This window comes from Oryzias latipes, chromosome 6, assembly GCF_002234675.1.
Source record: "Oryzias latipes chromosome 6, ASM223467v1".
NCBI classification, from domain to species: Eukaryota; Metazoa; Chordata; class Actinopteri; order Beloniformes; family Adrianichthyidae; genus Oryzias; species Oryzias latipes.
Genome location: NC_019864.2, coordinates 935,187 through 955,147, shown reverse-complemented (window position 1 = coordinate 955,147; position 19,961 = coordinate 935,187). Strand labels below are relative to the sequence as shown.

General features: G+C 39.6%; 1 protein-coding gene across 2 annotated transcripts in view; it reads right to left on the bottom strand.

The window, feature by feature from the left end:
* The window catches only part of LOC101160706 (anoctamin-1), a 77,940-nt gene that overhangs the window by 36,751 nt on the left and 21,228 nt on the right, over positions 1-19,961 (bottom strand). For both annotated transcript variants that reach the window (XM_020699599.1, XM_011492340.2), the window contains exons 3-6: positions 12,045-12,143; positions 11,602-11,753; positions 3,042-3,096; positions 61-109 (exon numbers count right to left, since the gene is read on the bottom strand). In XM_020699599.1, coding sequence (XP_020555258.1) covers positions 61-109; positions 3,042-3,096; positions 11,602-11,753; positions 12,045-12,143 — 355 coding nt within the window. The remainder of the gene's footprint in view (positions 1-60; positions 110-3,041; positions 3,097-11,601; positions 11,754-12,044; positions 12,144-19,961) is intronic.

The following is a 19,961-nucleotide window of genomic DNA, read 5'->3' as shown; positions in this document are numbered from 1 at the left end:
TGGAATGTGCCAAAAGGTGCCCAAATTAGAAATTATTGGACAAAAAGTCTTCAGACTTACCCATGCTGTACTTGGCCTTGCATTTTGTTCTTTTTAGGATTTCAAAAACCTAAAATGGAAAAAAAAAACAGTTGACCAGTTATTGAAGCACTAACAATGGGTTTCTTTATTCCTACTATGTTTCACTCACTGAGGCTGAGTTGCTGTTTGGAACAGAACATAAACTTAAAAAATTAAAATTAAAATACTTAAGTTGTCATGCTTCAGATCAGAGCTTCTCTTGATTGACCTAAATTAAAGAGTTAAAGCTTCTAATGCTAAAATAAAGTGTGCGGACAATATATAAATTCCCCTCATAAATATTATGCATGATCAGTCTGGACAAGATCCATCGGGATGTTTTGGCCAGCATTATTTCAGACTAACTAGAATAATCTGGATGGACTTGGATTGAGGTGTTTCATGCCTTACATACGGTGGCCCAGAAGGGTCACAACACAACACATTAACTTTACACAAAACACATTAATTTTACACACAACACATTAACTTAACACACAACACATTAACTCACAACACAACACATTACCTTAACACACAACACATTAACTTAACACACAACACATTAACTTTACACAAAACACATTAACTTTACACACAACACATTAACTTAACACACAACACACTAACTCACAACACAACACATTAACTTTACACACAACACATTAACTTAACACACAACACATTAACTCACAACACAACACATTAACTTTACACACAACACATTAACTTTACACACAACACATTAACTTTACACACAACACATTAACTCACAACACAACACATTAACTCACAACACAACACAATAACTCACAACACAACACATTAACTCACAACACAACACATTAACTTTACACACAACACATTAACTTTACACACAACACATTAACTCACAACACAACACATTAACTCACAACACAACACAATAACTCACAACACAACACATTAACTCACAACACATTAACTCACAACACAACACATTAACTCACAACACAACACATTAACTCACAACACAACACAATAACTCAAAACACAACACAATAACTCACAACACAACACATTAACTCACAACACAACACAATAACTCAAAACACAACACAATAACTCACAACACAACACATTAACTCACAACACAACACAATAAATCACAACACAACACATTAACTCACAACACAACACAATAACTCACAACACAACACAATAACTCACAAAACATTAACTCACAACACAACACATTAACTCACAACACAACACATTAACTCACAACACAACACAATAACTCACAAAACATTAACTCACAACACAACACATTAACTCACAACACAACACATTAACTCACAACACAACACAATAACTCACAACACAACACATTAACTCACAACACATTAACTCACAACACAACACATTAACTCACAACACAACACATTAACTCACAACACAACACAATAACTCAAAACACAACACAATAACTCACAACACAACACATTAACTCACAACACAACACAATAACTCAAAACACAACACAATAACTCACAACACAACACATTAACTCACAACACAACACAATAAATCACAACACAACACATTAACTCACAACACAACACAATAACTCACAACACAACACATTAACTCACAACACAACACAATAACTCAAAACACAACACAATAAATCACAACACAACACATTAACTCACAACACAACACATTAACTCACAACACAACACAATAACTCAAAACACAACACAATAACTCACAACACAAAACATTAACTCACAACACAAAACATTAACTCACAACACAACACATTAACTCACAACGGAAGTAAAGCTGCAATGGATGTGCTTTTATTCTGAAATTTCCACTGGGCTGAGTGGCTAACTGCCTAACAGAAAGTAACGTCACAGTGAGCTGTGGAGGGAGCATGATTTTCTACAAGAGAAGCTAGCAGCAGCGTTGCCAGATTGGGCGGTTTTGGGTGTAAATTTGCGGTCAAAAATGCATAATTTGGGCGGTTTTAGGGTCGGTTCAGCGGGTTCTTTCCAACTCATGAATATATAATAGCGGCCTACGTTAGGCCGTGTGGCTTTTGGAGTTCTACTGAAGCTCCGTGAATGGCAGAGCTTAATGGACCGGGCTCTGTCATCTAACCTGTTGTTGGGGGAGTGCAACGCCCCGCCTCTTAGAAATTGTGTTCATTAAAGCCTGACAGTAGTGATCTCTCCACATTTGTCGTGTCAAGTGTTGGGGACCGCGTGCGAATGTGTGAGAGGAAGAGGAAGAGGGAGCGGAAGAAAGGAGAGGAGCGCGTGCAGGGACTGGGAGGGTGTGTGGGTGGGTGGGGGGTGTTGGGGACCGAGTGAGTGTGAGAGGAGGGGGCTGAAGAACGGAGAGGAGCGGAACACGTGCAGCGACAGAGAGGGGTGTGAGTGCAGCACGGAGGAGGAGTGTGGTTAACATTGTGTAGCTTCTCTTGTAGAAGAAACATGCTCCCTCCACAGCTCACTGTGACTTTACTTTCTGTTAGGCAGTTAGCCACTCAGCCCAGTGGAAATTTCAGAATAAAAGCACTTCCATTGCTGCTTTACTTCCGTTGTGAGTTATTGTGTTGTGTTGTGAGTTATTGTGTTGTGTTGTGAGTTAATGTGTTGTGTGTAAAGTTAATGTGTTGTGTGTAAAGTTAATGTGTTGTGTTGTGACCCTTCTGGGCCACCGTACTTACATGCATAAGTACATTAAACATTTTCCCTTTTTATGTCTCAAAGAACAACAGTAAGATCATGTTTTGGTTCTTCTGAAACTGAAATTTAACACAGAGGAAGGAGACGCATATAAAAATGCGTATTATCCTCTTTTTCTTTATTTCCTCATTGTGTCACAAATTTAGAAATAATGAATTGTTATAAAAACATAACATACAATGAATACAAAATATTAAATGTAAAACAATGACAAATGGACAGGAAAAGTGTTGCGAGACTTACTATGGAGCTCCGGGTTTTGCTGTCAAAGAAGTTATCCTTGTCTGAGAGGTCAAACCTGTTGACACACAAGCCCAGAATCATTCCCTGACTTTTTTCAGGCCTTGTCCCCATAATGAGAAAACAGTGTAGTTTTCAAACTCCTTAAATTCAGTTCTTGAGGTTGTATGATAAGCACCACCAGTTCAGAATTTAAAGACCTTCTCTGAAGAAAATTAGGTTCTTGGTGTTTATAGCATGTTTTTGTGGCATTTTTCTGACGATGGAGGACACGCATTAAGAAATCAAGGATAAAATAGCATTTCTGACTATTTCTCCATTTAATTTGTTGTGAATCAGGAGCAAATTAAAAAAATGTAATTTGAAAAAGCTTGTAGTTGTGTTGTAGAAGCAACAATCAGCAACAAGTTTGAGCTGGAATCTGGATCTAAACTGTACGGATAGCTCCAATATTGTTTGTCATATTTGTTGCACTGGTAATGTTAGGTTGGGGGTGTGAGGAGCTGTAAGCTAGCGTGAGCGAGTGTAAACAGATGGTGAATTTCTGATGAACTACTGTCATTCTGTATTTACGATGTTCTAGAAAACTACAAGGGTTTTTTGATTTTGGTAAAAACAGCATAATCATAATTAAAGACCACACGGAAAGCTATTGCGATGGATCAATGGATGATCAGAGTGGTACTTTAAAGTCTCCATTATTTAAAAGAAACAGCAGATAGCATGTTACTGCTAAAAGGACTTTCTGACAGATTCATTCCACTGGCAGTAGACATAATACCAGTGATTGAACTTAAGTTTAGTCAAAGTTCTTGAAAGAGAGTGACAAAAGCCAATTTTCACATCTCATGGGGAAGCAATCACAGGTTTAGAGTCAGCTAATGGAGGGGGGGGGGTTAGAGGGGGTGAGGTTAGAGCAAAAAGGAGACTAGAATTGACATTCATTACTATTGATGAAAGGTTGGGTCTCATTGAAATTATGAGTATAGAAACCATTTCCTTCAGTTCTGCAATGATGATAACCTGCTGGGGGAAAACAGTTTCATTTATGTTAGCAAGGCGTGTGTCATAAGAACAACCAGACGGCTGGATCCAAGTGCAGCAGGTTTATTAGCTCAGTTAAAAGTCCACAAAGTGTAACCCTTGTGCTATCCTAGGCACTTTAACGATGAGAGTTGGGTCATCTAGACCCACTAGACAGTGTGCTGAACCTTTTTTCTTCAATGATTTGTGATCTTCACTGGTGTCCATGGATTACATGAAATCTTTTCACCTTCATCCACCTTTGTCATGGTAGGGAGAACACGTCAATGTAAGGGTGGGGTCATCTAAGGTAGCACAAGGGCTATTCAGGGTCAGGCAGGCAGGAGTCAATAAGTTCATCAGAGACAAGACAGGATGGTCAAAATCCAGGCATTGTCAGGGCAGGCGGCAGGCAAACAGGGACAGAGGATAAAAGACAAGGTCCAAATACAACGCTCAGTAAGGAAGGCAGAATGGCACAAACAATACTTCACATTGAGCTCAGCTCAGTGCAGTGCTTAAGTGGGGTGTGGTTGACTGAGTGAAATGAGAGTCAGGTGTGCAGCATACAGGAAGTGTGGTTACAAGTCTGGAGATGGTTCCCGCTGGTGACCAGAGGGGGAGACAGAGTTCTGACTTCTGACAGCATGGGAGTTTCCTTCTTGAAATTAATATTGTATAAACATAGTTTTGAGTGACTTGAATAAATCTGAAGCCTACCAAGACCGTAGACATACCTAATAATGCTTATTATGGCACATCTGCCATTGGCACTGCCTGGCATCTGAAGCCATGAACGATCATTCCACTTGTCTAAGAAAGATTTCTGCGCTTTGAGCGTCTGGAAAAGCACAGAACAATCCAATCCATTATTATTACTGAAGTGATGATTGTCACAATGATGGCCTTTTTTGCTGTGATGTGTTCTGTCAGAGCATAATATTGTAATTAATTATGCATTAATCTTTTGTACTGCTGCATCATACATCTTCTCTTTTTGTAAGGAGGGAAAGGGGGAACAAAGCTGCCATTAAAAAGTCCTGTTATGATGAGTAAAGATCTCTACACTCAGGCAAGACAGTAAGCACTAAGCATTGTCCATCATTACCCATTAGGGGTGTAACGATTCATTTTACCAGCGATTGGATTCATATCAAAATTGTGGTTGACAATCTGGTTCATAGTCGATATTGGTTTATTTTGAACGATCCGATTCACTGGCCTAAAATCGATGCAGGACATCTTTAGCCAAAATTTCAACCAGTGTGACTCAAAGATAAATGGTAATTACAATTTTCAGTCTCTTTGTAGAAGATAATGGGGTCCACGGCTACATGACTGAAGGTCAAACAAATGTGTTTTTCCAGAGAAAGAAAGACAAAATGCTTTACAAGTCTTAAAACATAAAAGACAAAAACATGTACCACATAAAACAATAATCTCAAGCCCAAACAGGGGTGTGTCCCGTGGGGTCCCAGTGTTTAGATGTGCCACTTCAGGTGGTCCCCCCCAGCTGAGACACAGAAACTTGTTTTTACATTACAGGTTTGACTATGTCTTAATAGTAGCACATAGTATTCAAGTACTACATGCCTCTTGTACCTTCCTCCCCCGCCCCCTGAGAAAGTTGCGTTAATGCCAGAAATCAAAAGGAGTGATACTTACACGGTGAGTACTACGTTTTTAAGTATAAAGTCAATGACATCAAAATATAAGGAAAAAAGTAAACTATAAAAATATTAATATTTGGACCGACAACACTACAGACATTAAGAACTTATGAAACAACTTGAGTTGCAGGTTTGGTTGCAGGTGAAAATGTCATGTCAGTGTTAGCATACCAGCCCAAACATAAGATATGGAAACATTTCTCCTGGCAGTTCACATTTTATCAACACAGCTTAAATAATGTATCCACAATAATATATCTCCTTCAATAAAAGTATATGTATATTGTGGGCATGGATGACTACTCTGTTCCTCAAGAGTCCCTATCCTGGTTGTTAAGTCTCCTATCCTTTTAGATTTCAGGTATTTACCTAGTTCATCACATCTGATTTTATTGGTTAGAGCAGCTTGGGGAGAATAGTTTTAGATTTAATCAGAAACTGGTCAATTGAAGCAGGAAACCTGAAAGATGGGAGCCTCTGGGGAGTAGAATATACATTTCCTGACATTGCTAAAGTTATACTGTTAACCAAAAATGTTATTTTGTGACAGAAATTTTGCTTTATTTCTTTGGGATTAACAATTAGAAACCGGGAGCGAAATAAGACGAATAAATGGAAAAGTCACTAAAGATTGCAGATTTCTTTATTAAGGAGGACAGGATAGAAGGAGAAAACAGGGAGAGAAGGACTGAGCAGCAGCCATCAGGGTCCACAATGAGTTCTGCAGATCATGGTATGTGTGTGTGAGGAAGTGGTGTTTCTAATGGACATAACAAGGTTCTATCTGAATACATTTACACGGTCATACTAACCTTTAGGAAATATGCTTTTCAATTTCATGACTACAATTAAATATTTGACAATATTTTTATTTAACGTTTTAAAACACAGGGCTGCTTTTTAGCCAGTGTGACTGTCAAGAGTTTGTACTATCTCACATAATGTAAATATTGTTAAATAAACTCTGTTGAATGTGAATCACAAGCTTTGGTTGAACTAAACTTTTTTGTTTCTTCAATGCCCATTGAGAATCTTAAAACTGCTCTGTTGTGTTTGAAACTTCATTACATTGAGAGTGAAAGCATTTTTGAAAACTGTGCTTTTTTATATAAATAAAAGGGTTTAAAAAAGGGTTTGGCTTGTTTAGATCTCCTTTGGGTGTTGAAACCCCTTACAGGAAGAGAACCACTAATGTTTATGATTGTAATGAGTTTTGAGTCATTTACATAAGCCCCCCTCTCCCAAACTTATGCCTATATACAGCAGAGCAGTGGACACCTTTGCCAAGATGCCTAAATAAAAAAGGAACAGACGATGAACCAAAATGTTTCCATATAAAACTGAATGTGTCAGGCGTCGGGGTCGTCCCCGCACACCTGCGTGATGATCCGGTCTCACACACCTGTTCAACATCCAATCAGGGACCCTATTTAGTCCATCTGGCCCTCCAGCCATTGTCGGTCCGTCTGCCCTAATGAAGGACTCGCCGATCCAAGCCAAAGCCAAACTAAAGCCTACGCCAAAGCCCTCGCCAAGGCCAAAGCCGAAGTCTACGGTAAAACCTACGCCGAAACCCAAACCAAATCCAAAGCCAAGCCAAGTCAAGCCAAAGCTAACGCCCCCAGTCCACACCAAGCCAAGCCGACGCCCAAGCCAACGCCAAAGCCAACGTCCACTCCAAAGCCACCAGAACCGAAGCCACAAGAACCCAAGCCTCCAGATCAAAATTTCGCAAGAAACTCTGAAACCTCCTCCAAAGAACAAAAGCCCTAAAGAACCAAGACCAACACCAAAAATCCAATACCCAACATCATCTGTTTCATCCTACAATAAAACTCACTAAATCAAACCAAGTCCTCGTCTGCCTTTTTGGGTCCAGCAACTCCAAACCTAACAGAATGTCTTAAAAACACATGCTCCCACAAATGGCAGCATGTGAGGACCCCCTTGAAAACGAGATGACACATCTCAAGGGGCTTATCCTCTAAACAAATAAATTGAAATGTGGTTCCTAGGTTCCTAGAATCCATTGCAAAGACAAGCAAGTGGATCAAAGACAGCAAACTGCAGCAACCATGTCAGATTGCTCTCCGCGGTTCAAGACTGGAGAGATAACTGAAGACTCCCTTACACATCACCCAGTCCACCATTAGACCTGATGTCATCTTGGTCTTGAAGGCCAAAAGACGGTGATACTGGAGTAGTGTTTGTGGATCAGCTGGAGCTGTGTGTCAGCGAAAGTGGGCATTCAAGGATTTGCCAACCATATCTCAAGTACAACCAACGGCACACTGGGTATGACCAGCGCCAGCCACAAAAAACAACAAAGAAGAACACAAAGCCAAGCAGAGAAAGCACCCAGATATCTTTAGATATAAATTAGAGAGAAGCGGAGGATGGTAACATGTCACTTGGAAACAAGCCATAGTTGTCAGGTCCAGGGACGTTAATGAAGGACCCAAAATGTAGAGACGAGAGGCACACAGCTCCAAGCCAAGGGGTTTATTTCCAAAACAGAAAGCTCTGCTGAGCAGGGGAACCTAACAAAACTAACTGTAGACAAACCAAGTAAACAGGAGATGGTCAAGGATATGATGGTATAGACCAGCACAAGAGGAAGGCAGGGAAAGGACTTAAATACAAACAGAACTGGCAAGACACAGGTGAAAACAATCAGGAGAGATTAGGACCAGGAAAATAAAACTCAAAACTAATACATACAGGAAACCTTCGAAGTAAAACAGGAAGCAGAACTCAAACATGACAGAGACAAAATGGAAGCAAAAACTAAGGCAAACCCAAACAATGGCAATAGTCTGATAAGCCTCAGCTGGGTCACCTGGACGAAAATGTCTGTTGTAAGACCAAAAACTACAGAGTCAATAATAAAACGATAAAATGATAATATGCCCAAGATTCTGTATCAAAATATTTCTCTGTAACTATAGGTTCACATTTTTAAAAGATCCCATGGTAATAATGCCCCCTAAAGGATGTTTGTCAGAATTGTATGGCACAAAAGGACATGCTAAACTACTCTCATAACCCTCTTTAACATCAACCCTACCAAAGAAATTCATTTATTCAGATGAACCCCAGGACCTTAAAATTCTGCAACAACTTTCCAAACCCGAGGAAACATCTCCAAAGAACCTGACAATTTGACAGTTTCCGTCTGAAAAACAGAGATGTAAAACAGGTGCCTCATGTGGTAGTGTTTCCAGATTCCAGTTGGCTTGTCCATGCGCCTGTACCTCATCTCTGGCTCGTCTCTACTTCTGCTTCTACACTTGGCTGTGGGTCCTGCCTCTGGCTCGTCTCTGCTCCTGTACACCCCCCCCCCACGCACACACACACACGCACACACACACACACACACACACACACACTCCATCTGGATGAAGCTCATCTACTGGGCTACTTAAATATGTAATTGTAAAGTTAGATAAGTTAATTCTTCTCTAAGAGTTCTGGTACATTGCCTGTCCGTCCTGGGGGAGGATTCCTCGTTCATGTGGGCACCCCTGAGGTTTCTTCATTTTTTTTCCAGGATTCGTTTTTTTTAGGAGTTTTTCCTTACCGCGAAGTAGGGTCTAAGGGCAGGGATGCCCAGTTTAGTTTAGTCTGTTTAGTTAGTTCAGTTTAGAATTTTCCTATTGAATTATATGTATTCCTGATGATTTATGTATTCATGATCCTTACGATTTTATGTTTATTTTATAATTACTGTTACAAAGCCCGTTGAAACGACTGTTGTTGTGTTTTTGGGGTATACAAATAAAATTGAATTTAATTCACTGAAACATTTACAATCTGTTGTTAGGTCATCCTGTATATACAGTAGAGTAGAAACCACACACCAACGTAGAACTTTGAAAAACACAGAATGAAAACAAGAGCTTGAGGTTTTCCTCAGTAACCCTCATTGACTGTATAATTTTTAACTGTGTTTTTTAAGCGTGTGACGTGACCCATGGAAAATGCCTTGATTCCGGTTCCAACTCAATGAAGTCAGTTCAGTTACCATTTTCCGCGATATGTATCTTTCGCCATGTTGGAACCAGATGTGCTCAGTAAGCCGTGATTGGCCTGTCTACATTTCTATGGCAACCACTCTCTCCAAACAGAAGTGAGCATGTTAGAATTGTATTGTTTTGATTGTACATCAAAACAATAAAGAATTCACAGAGATTTATCAAACTCATTACAAAAATGATTAAATAACTAAAATATACTTTGGACTTCATAAAAGTCATTATGCTTTTTATGTTTATTTGAGCTTGTATTGTGATTTTTCTTGCAGTTACAAACCCTGAAGAAGTCCTGCACCGTTACCAAACTCTACTGAAGGAATTTCGACGGACAAAAAGCATGAACCTCACATGTCGCCAGTGTAATATAGACGAAAATACAATAGATTTGACTGCAACTATTGCAGAAATGACTTTGGCTGAAAAAGGTGAGGATCTGAGGCCATTTCCTGTTGTCACGGTGGGTGATAACTCATGAGCTATGCAAAAGAGTGTGAATCATTTTTGGAACAATACAAAACTCTGGAAGAAAAGATAAATAATATGAAAAATCAACATCAACTTTGGAATGCTCCTTTTTACTGTTTTCGTTGAGAACTTAAAACACATTTCATTGTTATGACACTTTGTATGCTGCAGAAGTGTATCATATAAGATTGTTGTTTTCACTGCTCTCTTGTTTCTCTTTAAATTTGCCACATGTTACAAGAAGTAATCAGGCCAGAATATGTTTTTACAATGCAGTTACTTTACCCTTACCAAAAAGTTAGCATTGTCTCATTTGGTAAGGTCAGAAAACCAAGTGTGTATATACACTGTACGGGAAGGTAATACGTGAACATACACAGCATTTACTACTGAAAGTACCATGTAATAGAGTGGAAATAGGACTGGGTTTCTTTTACAGTCCAGTTTCATTGTACTTAAGGGGAAAGCACCAAGTAATACTCAAGTGAACATACCCAGTACTTACTACTGAAAGTACCATGTAGTTGAGTGGAAATAGGGCTGACTTTCTTTTACAGTCCAGTTTCATTGTACTTAAGGGGTAGTTTCTGTGGTAAATTCATGGTAAATACCATTAAACATACAACGAGTGCAGACCTAAAGGTCAAGGTACATTATTTGTACTTACCTTGCTCTTACATGTAGTAAGTACCACAAAAGACACCTTTGCACAACATGTAAATATCCAGTAAGTATATTATAAATACCCAGTATGTAATACATAGATATGAACCAAATAGTACCACATAAATACACAGTAAGTACCATGTAAGTACAGAGTAGACACAAAAAATACCATGTAAGTACCCAGTAAGGTCCATAAAAAGTACTATGTAAACACCCTGTAAGTACCCATAAATTCCATTAAAAGTACCATGTAAATACCCTGAAAGTACCCAGTAGTTACTAAATAAGTACCATGAAAATACCACATAAATAAACTGTAAATACTGTACTGTAAAAGAAAGCGTTACCCGTGAAGGGGGAGGGGTCACTCAGTCCAGTTCTCATTTCACTGTCAATGGTAACACTCAATCAAAAAGACTTATAGAACCAAGTCTAAACATAGAAACTAGAAAGATGGTGACTTAAGCCAATAAAAGAGCACGACCTCTTCTCTATTCTCATATTTACCTCCTAAGCAACGTGTTCAAACAAGCCAATGACACCAACATCTAGAATCTGATGTTTCTGAAACTTTTTAGAAACCACAGATGTACTCAAAAAAATGTAAATTAAATTAAAAAACAGAGTCAAATGTGCAAACCAACTGATATTTAACCCATATTAAGTAATGTTCAGACTAAAGATCCCAACTAAAGGTGAGCTTACAGGTGCTGCTTTTCCCTGGAGAAGGTGAGCGAGAGGTGCTTTATATTCTTCTGCTGATGCTCCTCAACATGGGGGTGAAGTGGCTCCAGGACCTTATTGACAAGAGAGCTGATTTTCTTCACAACACCACTCAACTGCTTGACTTCATAGACCTAAGATAACGTACAAAAACAAAGCAAACTGTAATCTCAACTCTTTGATCTGTTCGATTTTTTAGATCCTATTGATGGTAGGATATTAATGTTTGAGGTTATGGCAGTTACAGTTTCAAATCACTCTAAATTTCTCATTTTATAGAAAATTATTCTATTCTTCAAGGCAGACCCCTGACAGCTTTACCATATTAAAATGTCTTTCTCTTGACATGAAGCAAGTCCTTGAATCTTTAACCAAACAAGCAAATGAAGGTCCAAAAAAGCAGACAAAGGGCATGACATGCTTACCTTTTTAGAGGGCATCTTCAGCTTCATCAGCTCTGCCTCTCTACACAGAACACTCCAAGGAGCATGAATCTTAACAAAGCCCAGCCCTGGAATTTTACCCTATGGAACACAGCAGGCAAAAAAAGATGTCATTCTTAATTTTTCATAAACTCAGAATAAGATAGGGTTAGTTTACAAATTTGCATCATCAGACAAATGACTAAAAATGATGATTTCATGTTTTTCTGTTTGTGACATATTATCATATTTAATTTGTGTTCAATTTCATATTTATATACAATTAACCTTGTTTTTTTTCTTGTTGAACTCTAGTCTCTGAAAGGTCCAGACGCTCTATTGCTTGTTCCTGCTTATGCTCTTGTTTTCTCTCTTGCTTCATTTATAAGAGTCTATGGGTATTATGTTGTTAGTTTGTCCTGTTGTGTGGACAAAGAGACAACACAAAAACCAGAACTGAACATAGGAGTTGATAAAGTAACATTTTCTTAAGCTCAAGGTTAAAAAGGTCTGTGTGGAAACCTAGGTAGCAGCAATCTAAAATCCAAGAAGTGATCAAATAAAAGAGCAAAAGACAACAGGCCCAGGGAGCAGAAAGACAGAAAAAAATCAAGGTCCAGAGGCAAACACAATTCAAATCCAAAAAGAGAATACAAACTTTGAGGCAATTTGAACTTTAAAACTATAACTAAAACCGAAATGTCAAGGCAAGCAGCAATAAAGTGGTGGAGAAGGAGATTGAAGCAGATAAATGGAAACAGGTCAGGTGAGAGCAAAAAGGTTGGAGTGGAGGGAGTATGGCAAGTCCAATGTGTCAAAACTCCACTGGAGGTCTGGCTGCACGGCCAAATCATGACATGTTACCTACAGATGTTTTATCATAAAGCAAGTGTAGTGGGTTTGCTTTCCCTTTTTAATGAGGGTGTGTATTGGCAAGAGTCTATCAATATGAAATGCATCACAAAACACATGGCACAATACGATACATATCGCAATACATCCCAAGACAGTAACAGACAGAATTTCAATATTTTTTGCTGAGCATGATTTAGAACTTTCATCAAACTTTAAAACTTAGTCAGACTATTAATACACCTTTCACATTTAAATCAATACAAGTATCCCCAAATGAAATATTACATTACTTTACTGAATATATTTTCTTTCTACACCACTACTTTTTAAATGGCCTTTGTCATGCTATTCTTAAGCCTTTTTCAGAGTAAACTTCCGTATATCATCCAATAGTGGCCGTTCTGGTCTATCATAGATCTCCAATAAACGCCGGGTGCTAACAAGTGCTTGTTCTATTAGACGCTGGTCTCTAAAAGTAGCTGGATTTCTGCAAGATCCGCCCATCTTCCCGGGGTCAGGCAAGGTTTTTTTTGCTGTAAGTTAGTGTAGCGATGGCCAAGAAACGCTCATCTGATTCAGCTTTTAAACTTTGTGCAGTGGCAAACACCAACGAACATTCTGAGAGGAATCTGCCTGGCATTTTGGGGTGGATCCTAGGTGCATCTGAAAAATGCCGCAAGCCAATGGGTGATATGGAGACAATCGCAGAAGAAAAAGAATCAGCAGCAAGCAATCGATTGTCTGGTGAAGGTACAAAGAAAGTAAGCGAAGAATTAGAAGAATTGTATTAACATGTATTATTGAGCAAAGACGAAAAGGTGAGCAAGTCTCCAGGAAAATGATTCGCACTAAAGCGAATTTTTCCTATGGAGAGTGATGACGCTTCAAAGAGAAAGGAAATGTTGGCAGCCAGTGCTGGTTGGCTTGACAAATTTATGAAGCACCATCAGCTATCGCTCCATCGGAAAACAATGCTGGCACATAAGGATCCAAAACAATTAATTGACAAGCTTGTCTCTTTTGTCATGTCACATCAGTAAGGAAATGAAAGGACTGGAAAAATATGGCATAGAAGAGCAATTATCCCGAGTGGTTTCACCAAATACACCCAACCTGCTGATGTTGTTTGGGACAAGCCCTTCAAAGCTTTGAGAATTGGATGACAAATGGTTGCTCGGGAATGAAGATAAGGAGTGGACATCTGGCAGGAATTTGAAAGCGCCTGCACTGCATTTGTTAGTGGATCATTTCATCTTGGCAAGAAATCACCCCAGAAATGATAACAAAAACCTTCAAGTATTGGGGAATCATAAATGCAATGTGATGGATCTGAGAACAACCTTATCTATCCATTGCTTACTGATCTGAACTGGCAACTAAAATGGTCGCCAAGGCGCAGACACACAGGTAGGCAGGTCCTGTGCCTTGGAGTTTGCCATTCACACATCTATCTGTTGTTTTTATGTCATCTTTTTTGGAGTCTGATGTGTCCACGAAAAATGGATAGCAACACAATTCTTTATCCAACAAAGAGGAGTCAACACCACATTGCCACATATGTAAATATATATTTGGAGTCGTCTATTTACTGAAAGAAAAGAGAAAATTCAGTATTGACTTTCCTGTGTTAACCCTGGTTAATATGGTCCTGGCTATATGTTTATTTTGTTTGGAGTTTATGTTGGATAACAGGGGTATGGAAACTACATGATCAGGAGACTCTGGACTACAAATATGGCTACCTAGGGACTTCCTGGGACCAGGTGGAAGACAAATTAAGAGGAGGTGAAGCGGAAAGACAGAGAGTTGACAGCCGCAGGACACGTACATGCAGAGGATTACCGTGACGTCGGAGAGAAGTCCAACCGCATCGGTGGAATTTTCGGGGATTTATTCCTGCATTCGGGACCGGTGAGACCTCCACATGCTTGGAATGACTGAAAACCCTAATCAACGGTGGACAGAGCCAGTAAGCCACGTACGCTCATCCTACGGACGGAACATCGACATCCCGCGGGTCATTTGGACCTCCGATTTCATATGGAGGGCGGAGGACGCCAAGATAGGCGGTGACTTTGGTGACTTTGTAAATAACGAACTAATATAAAAAAAAACTGGGGTGTATTGGGTAAAAAAACTGGGGAAGCTTGTGTGGGGATGAATACCTGAGACTGTTTAAAAACACTTGAGTCATATTGGTTGTGGTTTTTTTGTTTTTGTTTGTTGTGTGTAATACTTTGAGAAATTGAGGAATGTTACATTCTGTTTGCAAGGGTTCTGGATTTTAGACATGCAAGGTTACCCCCAGGTAAACATGAACAAGTGAAATGAACAAGACCACTCCTGGGATCTGCGCTATCTCTAAAAGTCTGAAGTGACCCTGATTTTCAGCAGAGAATTCGGAACTACAGACAACTTGGCCTCAACTTTCAGCTGCGCTGATAAAAGCTGCAGAAGGATACGGAACTTAATAATGTCTGCAGACATAACAGCAAAGAGAACTATAAACTCTGTTAAAACCAGAAGAACGGCTGTCAATCAGCAGAAGATGGAATACCAACCTTGGACAAAGCTCAGAATATGGACACTTTTATTTCACAGCATTACCTTGTAATTATAATTTAAGAAAATGCTAAATCAATTATTGAAGATGGTTAAAATGATTTATCTCTAATTATATCACTTCTCTTCTTCATAAATTTGATTCATGATTTTGCCTAATGAAAAATAATTAGCACAAATTTTTTGCGTTTCAAACTTGATCTGCATGTGGTATGAAGATTTCTGAAACAGTGATGTGTCTATTTTTTCTGATATTGTGCTATTTTTAATCATAGTCATGATTTTTCCAATGAATATAATCTGCATATATTTTAGATAACTGATCTACACTTGCTATTTTGATTTCTAAAATAGTTATGTCTGTTTTTACATTATAAGTAATTTATCTTTGTCATGTGAATTATCGATACTTGAGGATTCTTAATTCTGTCTGATAGAGGTTTAGAACCGGATAACCATAAATCATGTAATGAAAATGTTACAGTAGAACAGCTGTGGGATTATACAAGTTCGCTTCCTTCCACTTCCTTTCAAGCAATCTTTAATTTGATGTCTAATGATCCTAATTTTGATACCTCATTGTATGAATGTATGACTCATGATTGTATTGTTTTGTGCATTATTCTTATTTGATTGCTTGAAATAAACCATTTCAAATAATATCAAATCAAAACCAAAAGAAATTTTACTTGGCCACATCAATACTTGCAGCATTGTTAATAGAAGCGAGCAAATTGAACATTTGCTAAGTATGTAGGAACAGGCTGTTCTGGCTAAGGCACCAGGGGCCTCATTTATAAAACTTTGCGTAGGATTTGCGTCAGAAGTGGCGTAGGATGAAACATAGGATGTGCGTACGCACAGAAATATTCGGAGTTATAAAACCGTGCTCACGCACATCCTACGCATCTTTCCCTTAATAAATCACAACCAATCCTAAATGCTGCGCAACTTTTGCGGCTTCATGACACGCCCATAGTTGCCCATAAATAGTCCGTGAAACGCCCACAAATTAATATTCATTGATTGCGAAACCATGCCAAACACTGAGAGAAAATCAAAAATACGTAACTTCACTCAATGTGAAGTAGAAGTTATCGTTGGCGAGGTGGAAAAGAGGAGAAAAATGTTGTTTGGAGGGCACAGTGTGGGCATTACCAATGCCAAAAAGGCACTTGAGTGGCAAACGGTGGCAGACGCCGAAAATGCTGTAGCCTCACAACCTCGGACCGTGGCCGAAATAAAAGAAAAGGTCGGACATCAAAGTCAAGGCAAAAAAACGTCTAGCGCTGACCCCCCCCACACACACACACACACACACACACACCCGTGTCTGCCACGGGTGTGGGGGGGGGGGGGGGACACCGGAGCTGACCCCTCCTGATGAGAGACTGGCGGCAGTAATTGGGGAATCCCTTTTAAGTAGAGTGGTGACTGAGGCGCAGGGGGACACCGACGCGCCAGATGCACCGGGTGACACACCCCCAAAAGCCCGCAGAGGAAGTCGGAACCAGCTCATAAGCCACTCGTCCTCGTTTGCCAACAAGTCTTCTTGCTGTCTAAAGATGCGTTCACTCCGAATTCTTCCATTTGCCACATCTTCTAAGAGTGCAAGATCAGCCATTGTGCGTCATTACGCATTGTGATGGGGCATTTTATTTCCCTCCATTTAATTACATCTGACAAGCAACAGATGTCGGTAATAATCGACGTGGAAATGGGAAATTGATCAGCGCAAATGTAATTTCTTGTTGCTTTCTGAATGGTCGAGACATACGCCATACATTGTTTTATCAAAAATAAAACAAACTAAAGGCATATGCATGAATACCATAATTCTGTACCTTATGAAGAAATGTTTTAATATGAAAACAACTTTCCTTAGTGGACAATTAATGCATCTCTCTCTATCTATGCATCTGTCTGTCTGTCTGCACCTATATCTGCTCCACCAGACGGACACATTGACGGGAATGTCAGTTTTGTACATTATTTCGTTCTGTTAACTATATTATTTATGAGGATGAATTGCACAACATGCCAATATTGCAGAACATATTTCACTTTTCTTTTTGCAAATAAGTGTTCATTTGAATTTCTGTTGTAATTTTCATTTGATTTTTTTGTTTGTTTCACTGCTGATCGATCAAACGGGTGTTGGTGTAGGCTGTTAATTGTAAGACTTGCTTTGTGAAGTCTTCATGTTATTTCTGAGAGGCAGTATTGTCATTTTCACTTTCACGTGTTTCTTCCATCTGCCGACGGCGTCGCCGTTTCTCATTTCACCCGTTTTTGTGCGTACGCCTGGGTCAGAGCTTGAAGGACCGCACATTTTCCCGTCAAGTTTGCTTTTTATAAATCTCAATTATTGCGTAGAGAGTGGCGTACACCTTCTTTTGTGCGTACGCAACCTTTATAAATGAGGCCCCAGGGCTTTAACTCGAGGGGACTGTAATGTACAAAGGAACAAGACTAAATTTATTTATTTATTTTTTTTTTTTTTTTAACTTGTCCTGTCCAATAGCTAGGCAGACAGATGAGAGCTGAGGGCCTCTTGTGTTGGACATATTTTACTTTAACAAGAGGGGCTATTAATCTTCAGACAAACCAAAGGTATGTCTGAATAAACCCCTTTTGTAATTGAGGCCAAACTTTATTAATTTCAATCATGTCTGAAAATCTTTGGTGTTGGACCGGACGGAAAAGGAAAGAAGGGAAGAAGAGAGAGGGATGTTAGAGAGAGGGGGGGTAGGAGGGTGATAATAGGAGGGGAAGGGGGATAAGGCCATGAAGCAGCATAAAGCAACAAGTTTACTGGTTGTTTATCGTTACGGTAAGGTTCAAATGTAGTACAAAAAGGGCGGGGCCTGTCCACACACACACTCAAATGTATTAAACACACCTGGTAGCTGCAAAAATGTCCACCTGTCGACATGTACACAAAACAGATAGTGTTCACACGCATACTTATGCCTTAAAACCAACTAGTGTGAAATATTTCAGTCATTCAATCATGCAAACTGTTAGTGCAAAGGTGAGCTAACACCTGTGCTCAGGTGAGTGTTTATGTTCTTCTAAAATGGATGGTGGAATGTGAAAAGAAGGAGGGAGAGTGCCCAGCCATCCCCACCCCAAGACCCCCACCGCAGCAGCAGCGGCAGCCGGAATCCCCCCAACGCCACACGGGAACCGGCAGGGAACAACCGCCGCCCGGGCGACCAAGCCCGCCACCCAGGCCAGGGCCAGCAGGGCCGCCGCAAGGCCCCCAGAGCCAGAGGCCAGGGAAGCACGGAGGGAAAGAGAGCGCCGCCCCAGCCCAACCAGGGGTGTTCGTGTAGGCTGTTAATTGTAAGACTTGCTTTGTGAAGTCTTCATGTTATTTCTGAGAGGCAGTATTGTCATTGTCACTTTCACGTGTTTCTTCCATCTGCCGACGGCGTCGCCGTTTCTCATTTCACCCGTTTTTGTGCGTACGCCTGGGTCAGAGCTTGCGTGAAGGACCGCACATTTTCCCGTCAAGTTTGCTTTTTATAAATCTCAACTATTGCGTAGAGAGTGGCGTACGCCTTCTTTTGTGCGTACGCAACGTTTATAAATGAGGCCCCAGGGCTTTAACTCGAGGGGACTGTAATGTACAAAGGAACAAGACTTAATTTAGGCAAACAGTGGCGTCACTCAGAGGCACACATTTATGTGTGCATATTAGAAACTGGGAAAACCATCCTACCTTTAAAACAGCTCTTAAACAAAGGATGAAAACAACCAGTCCTGCAGACATTGATGATATTATTGTTTTTCTTGGGTTCTTTAGACTCCTGTTTTATTGTAAGTAACCTTTGCGTATATCTTTATCAATAATGTTGTGATATTGTATTGTGTTGTAAATGTAACCTTTTATCCTGCCTTAGGACAACGGATGAAATTTAGCTCCTGTGCTAGTTTTGGCATATTTATGTTGAAGCAGCCACTGAAACAGTGATTAATATACACATTCTTAATTCAAATAAATACATTATAAAATTTTTAAAAAAAGGACGCCCAGCTACTGACTGTCATGCAATGTAATGCGACACACACAGACAGAAATGTGAAGGTTTCTGCTGTAAATCCAAATATTGCTCACATTTGTGTTTATGAATGACTTACATGAATAATTATTTTGTTCACACAAATTAATTAATGAGTGGGAACAGAATATTATTTTGTGGGAAGAAGACATTAATTTGTGGGAACAAGATATTTATTATTTTACCCACAGCCAGCCATGTCATGCTGGGAGAGCGAAACTGCGTGACAAACAATAGGAGCACCTGTGTTGCCAATAAAATAAAAGAAAGATAAAGAAGAACTAGGAACGAACAAAGCAATCATTTCTGTTCTCATGGTTTCTGTAAATCGTGAAATGTTCCTGAAATGTTTATCTGGTATTGTCTGCATTTTGTGACCAAGTTTCACTGAAGAATGAACAGATTAGCCATCACCATTCTGTCTGTGATGGAATAA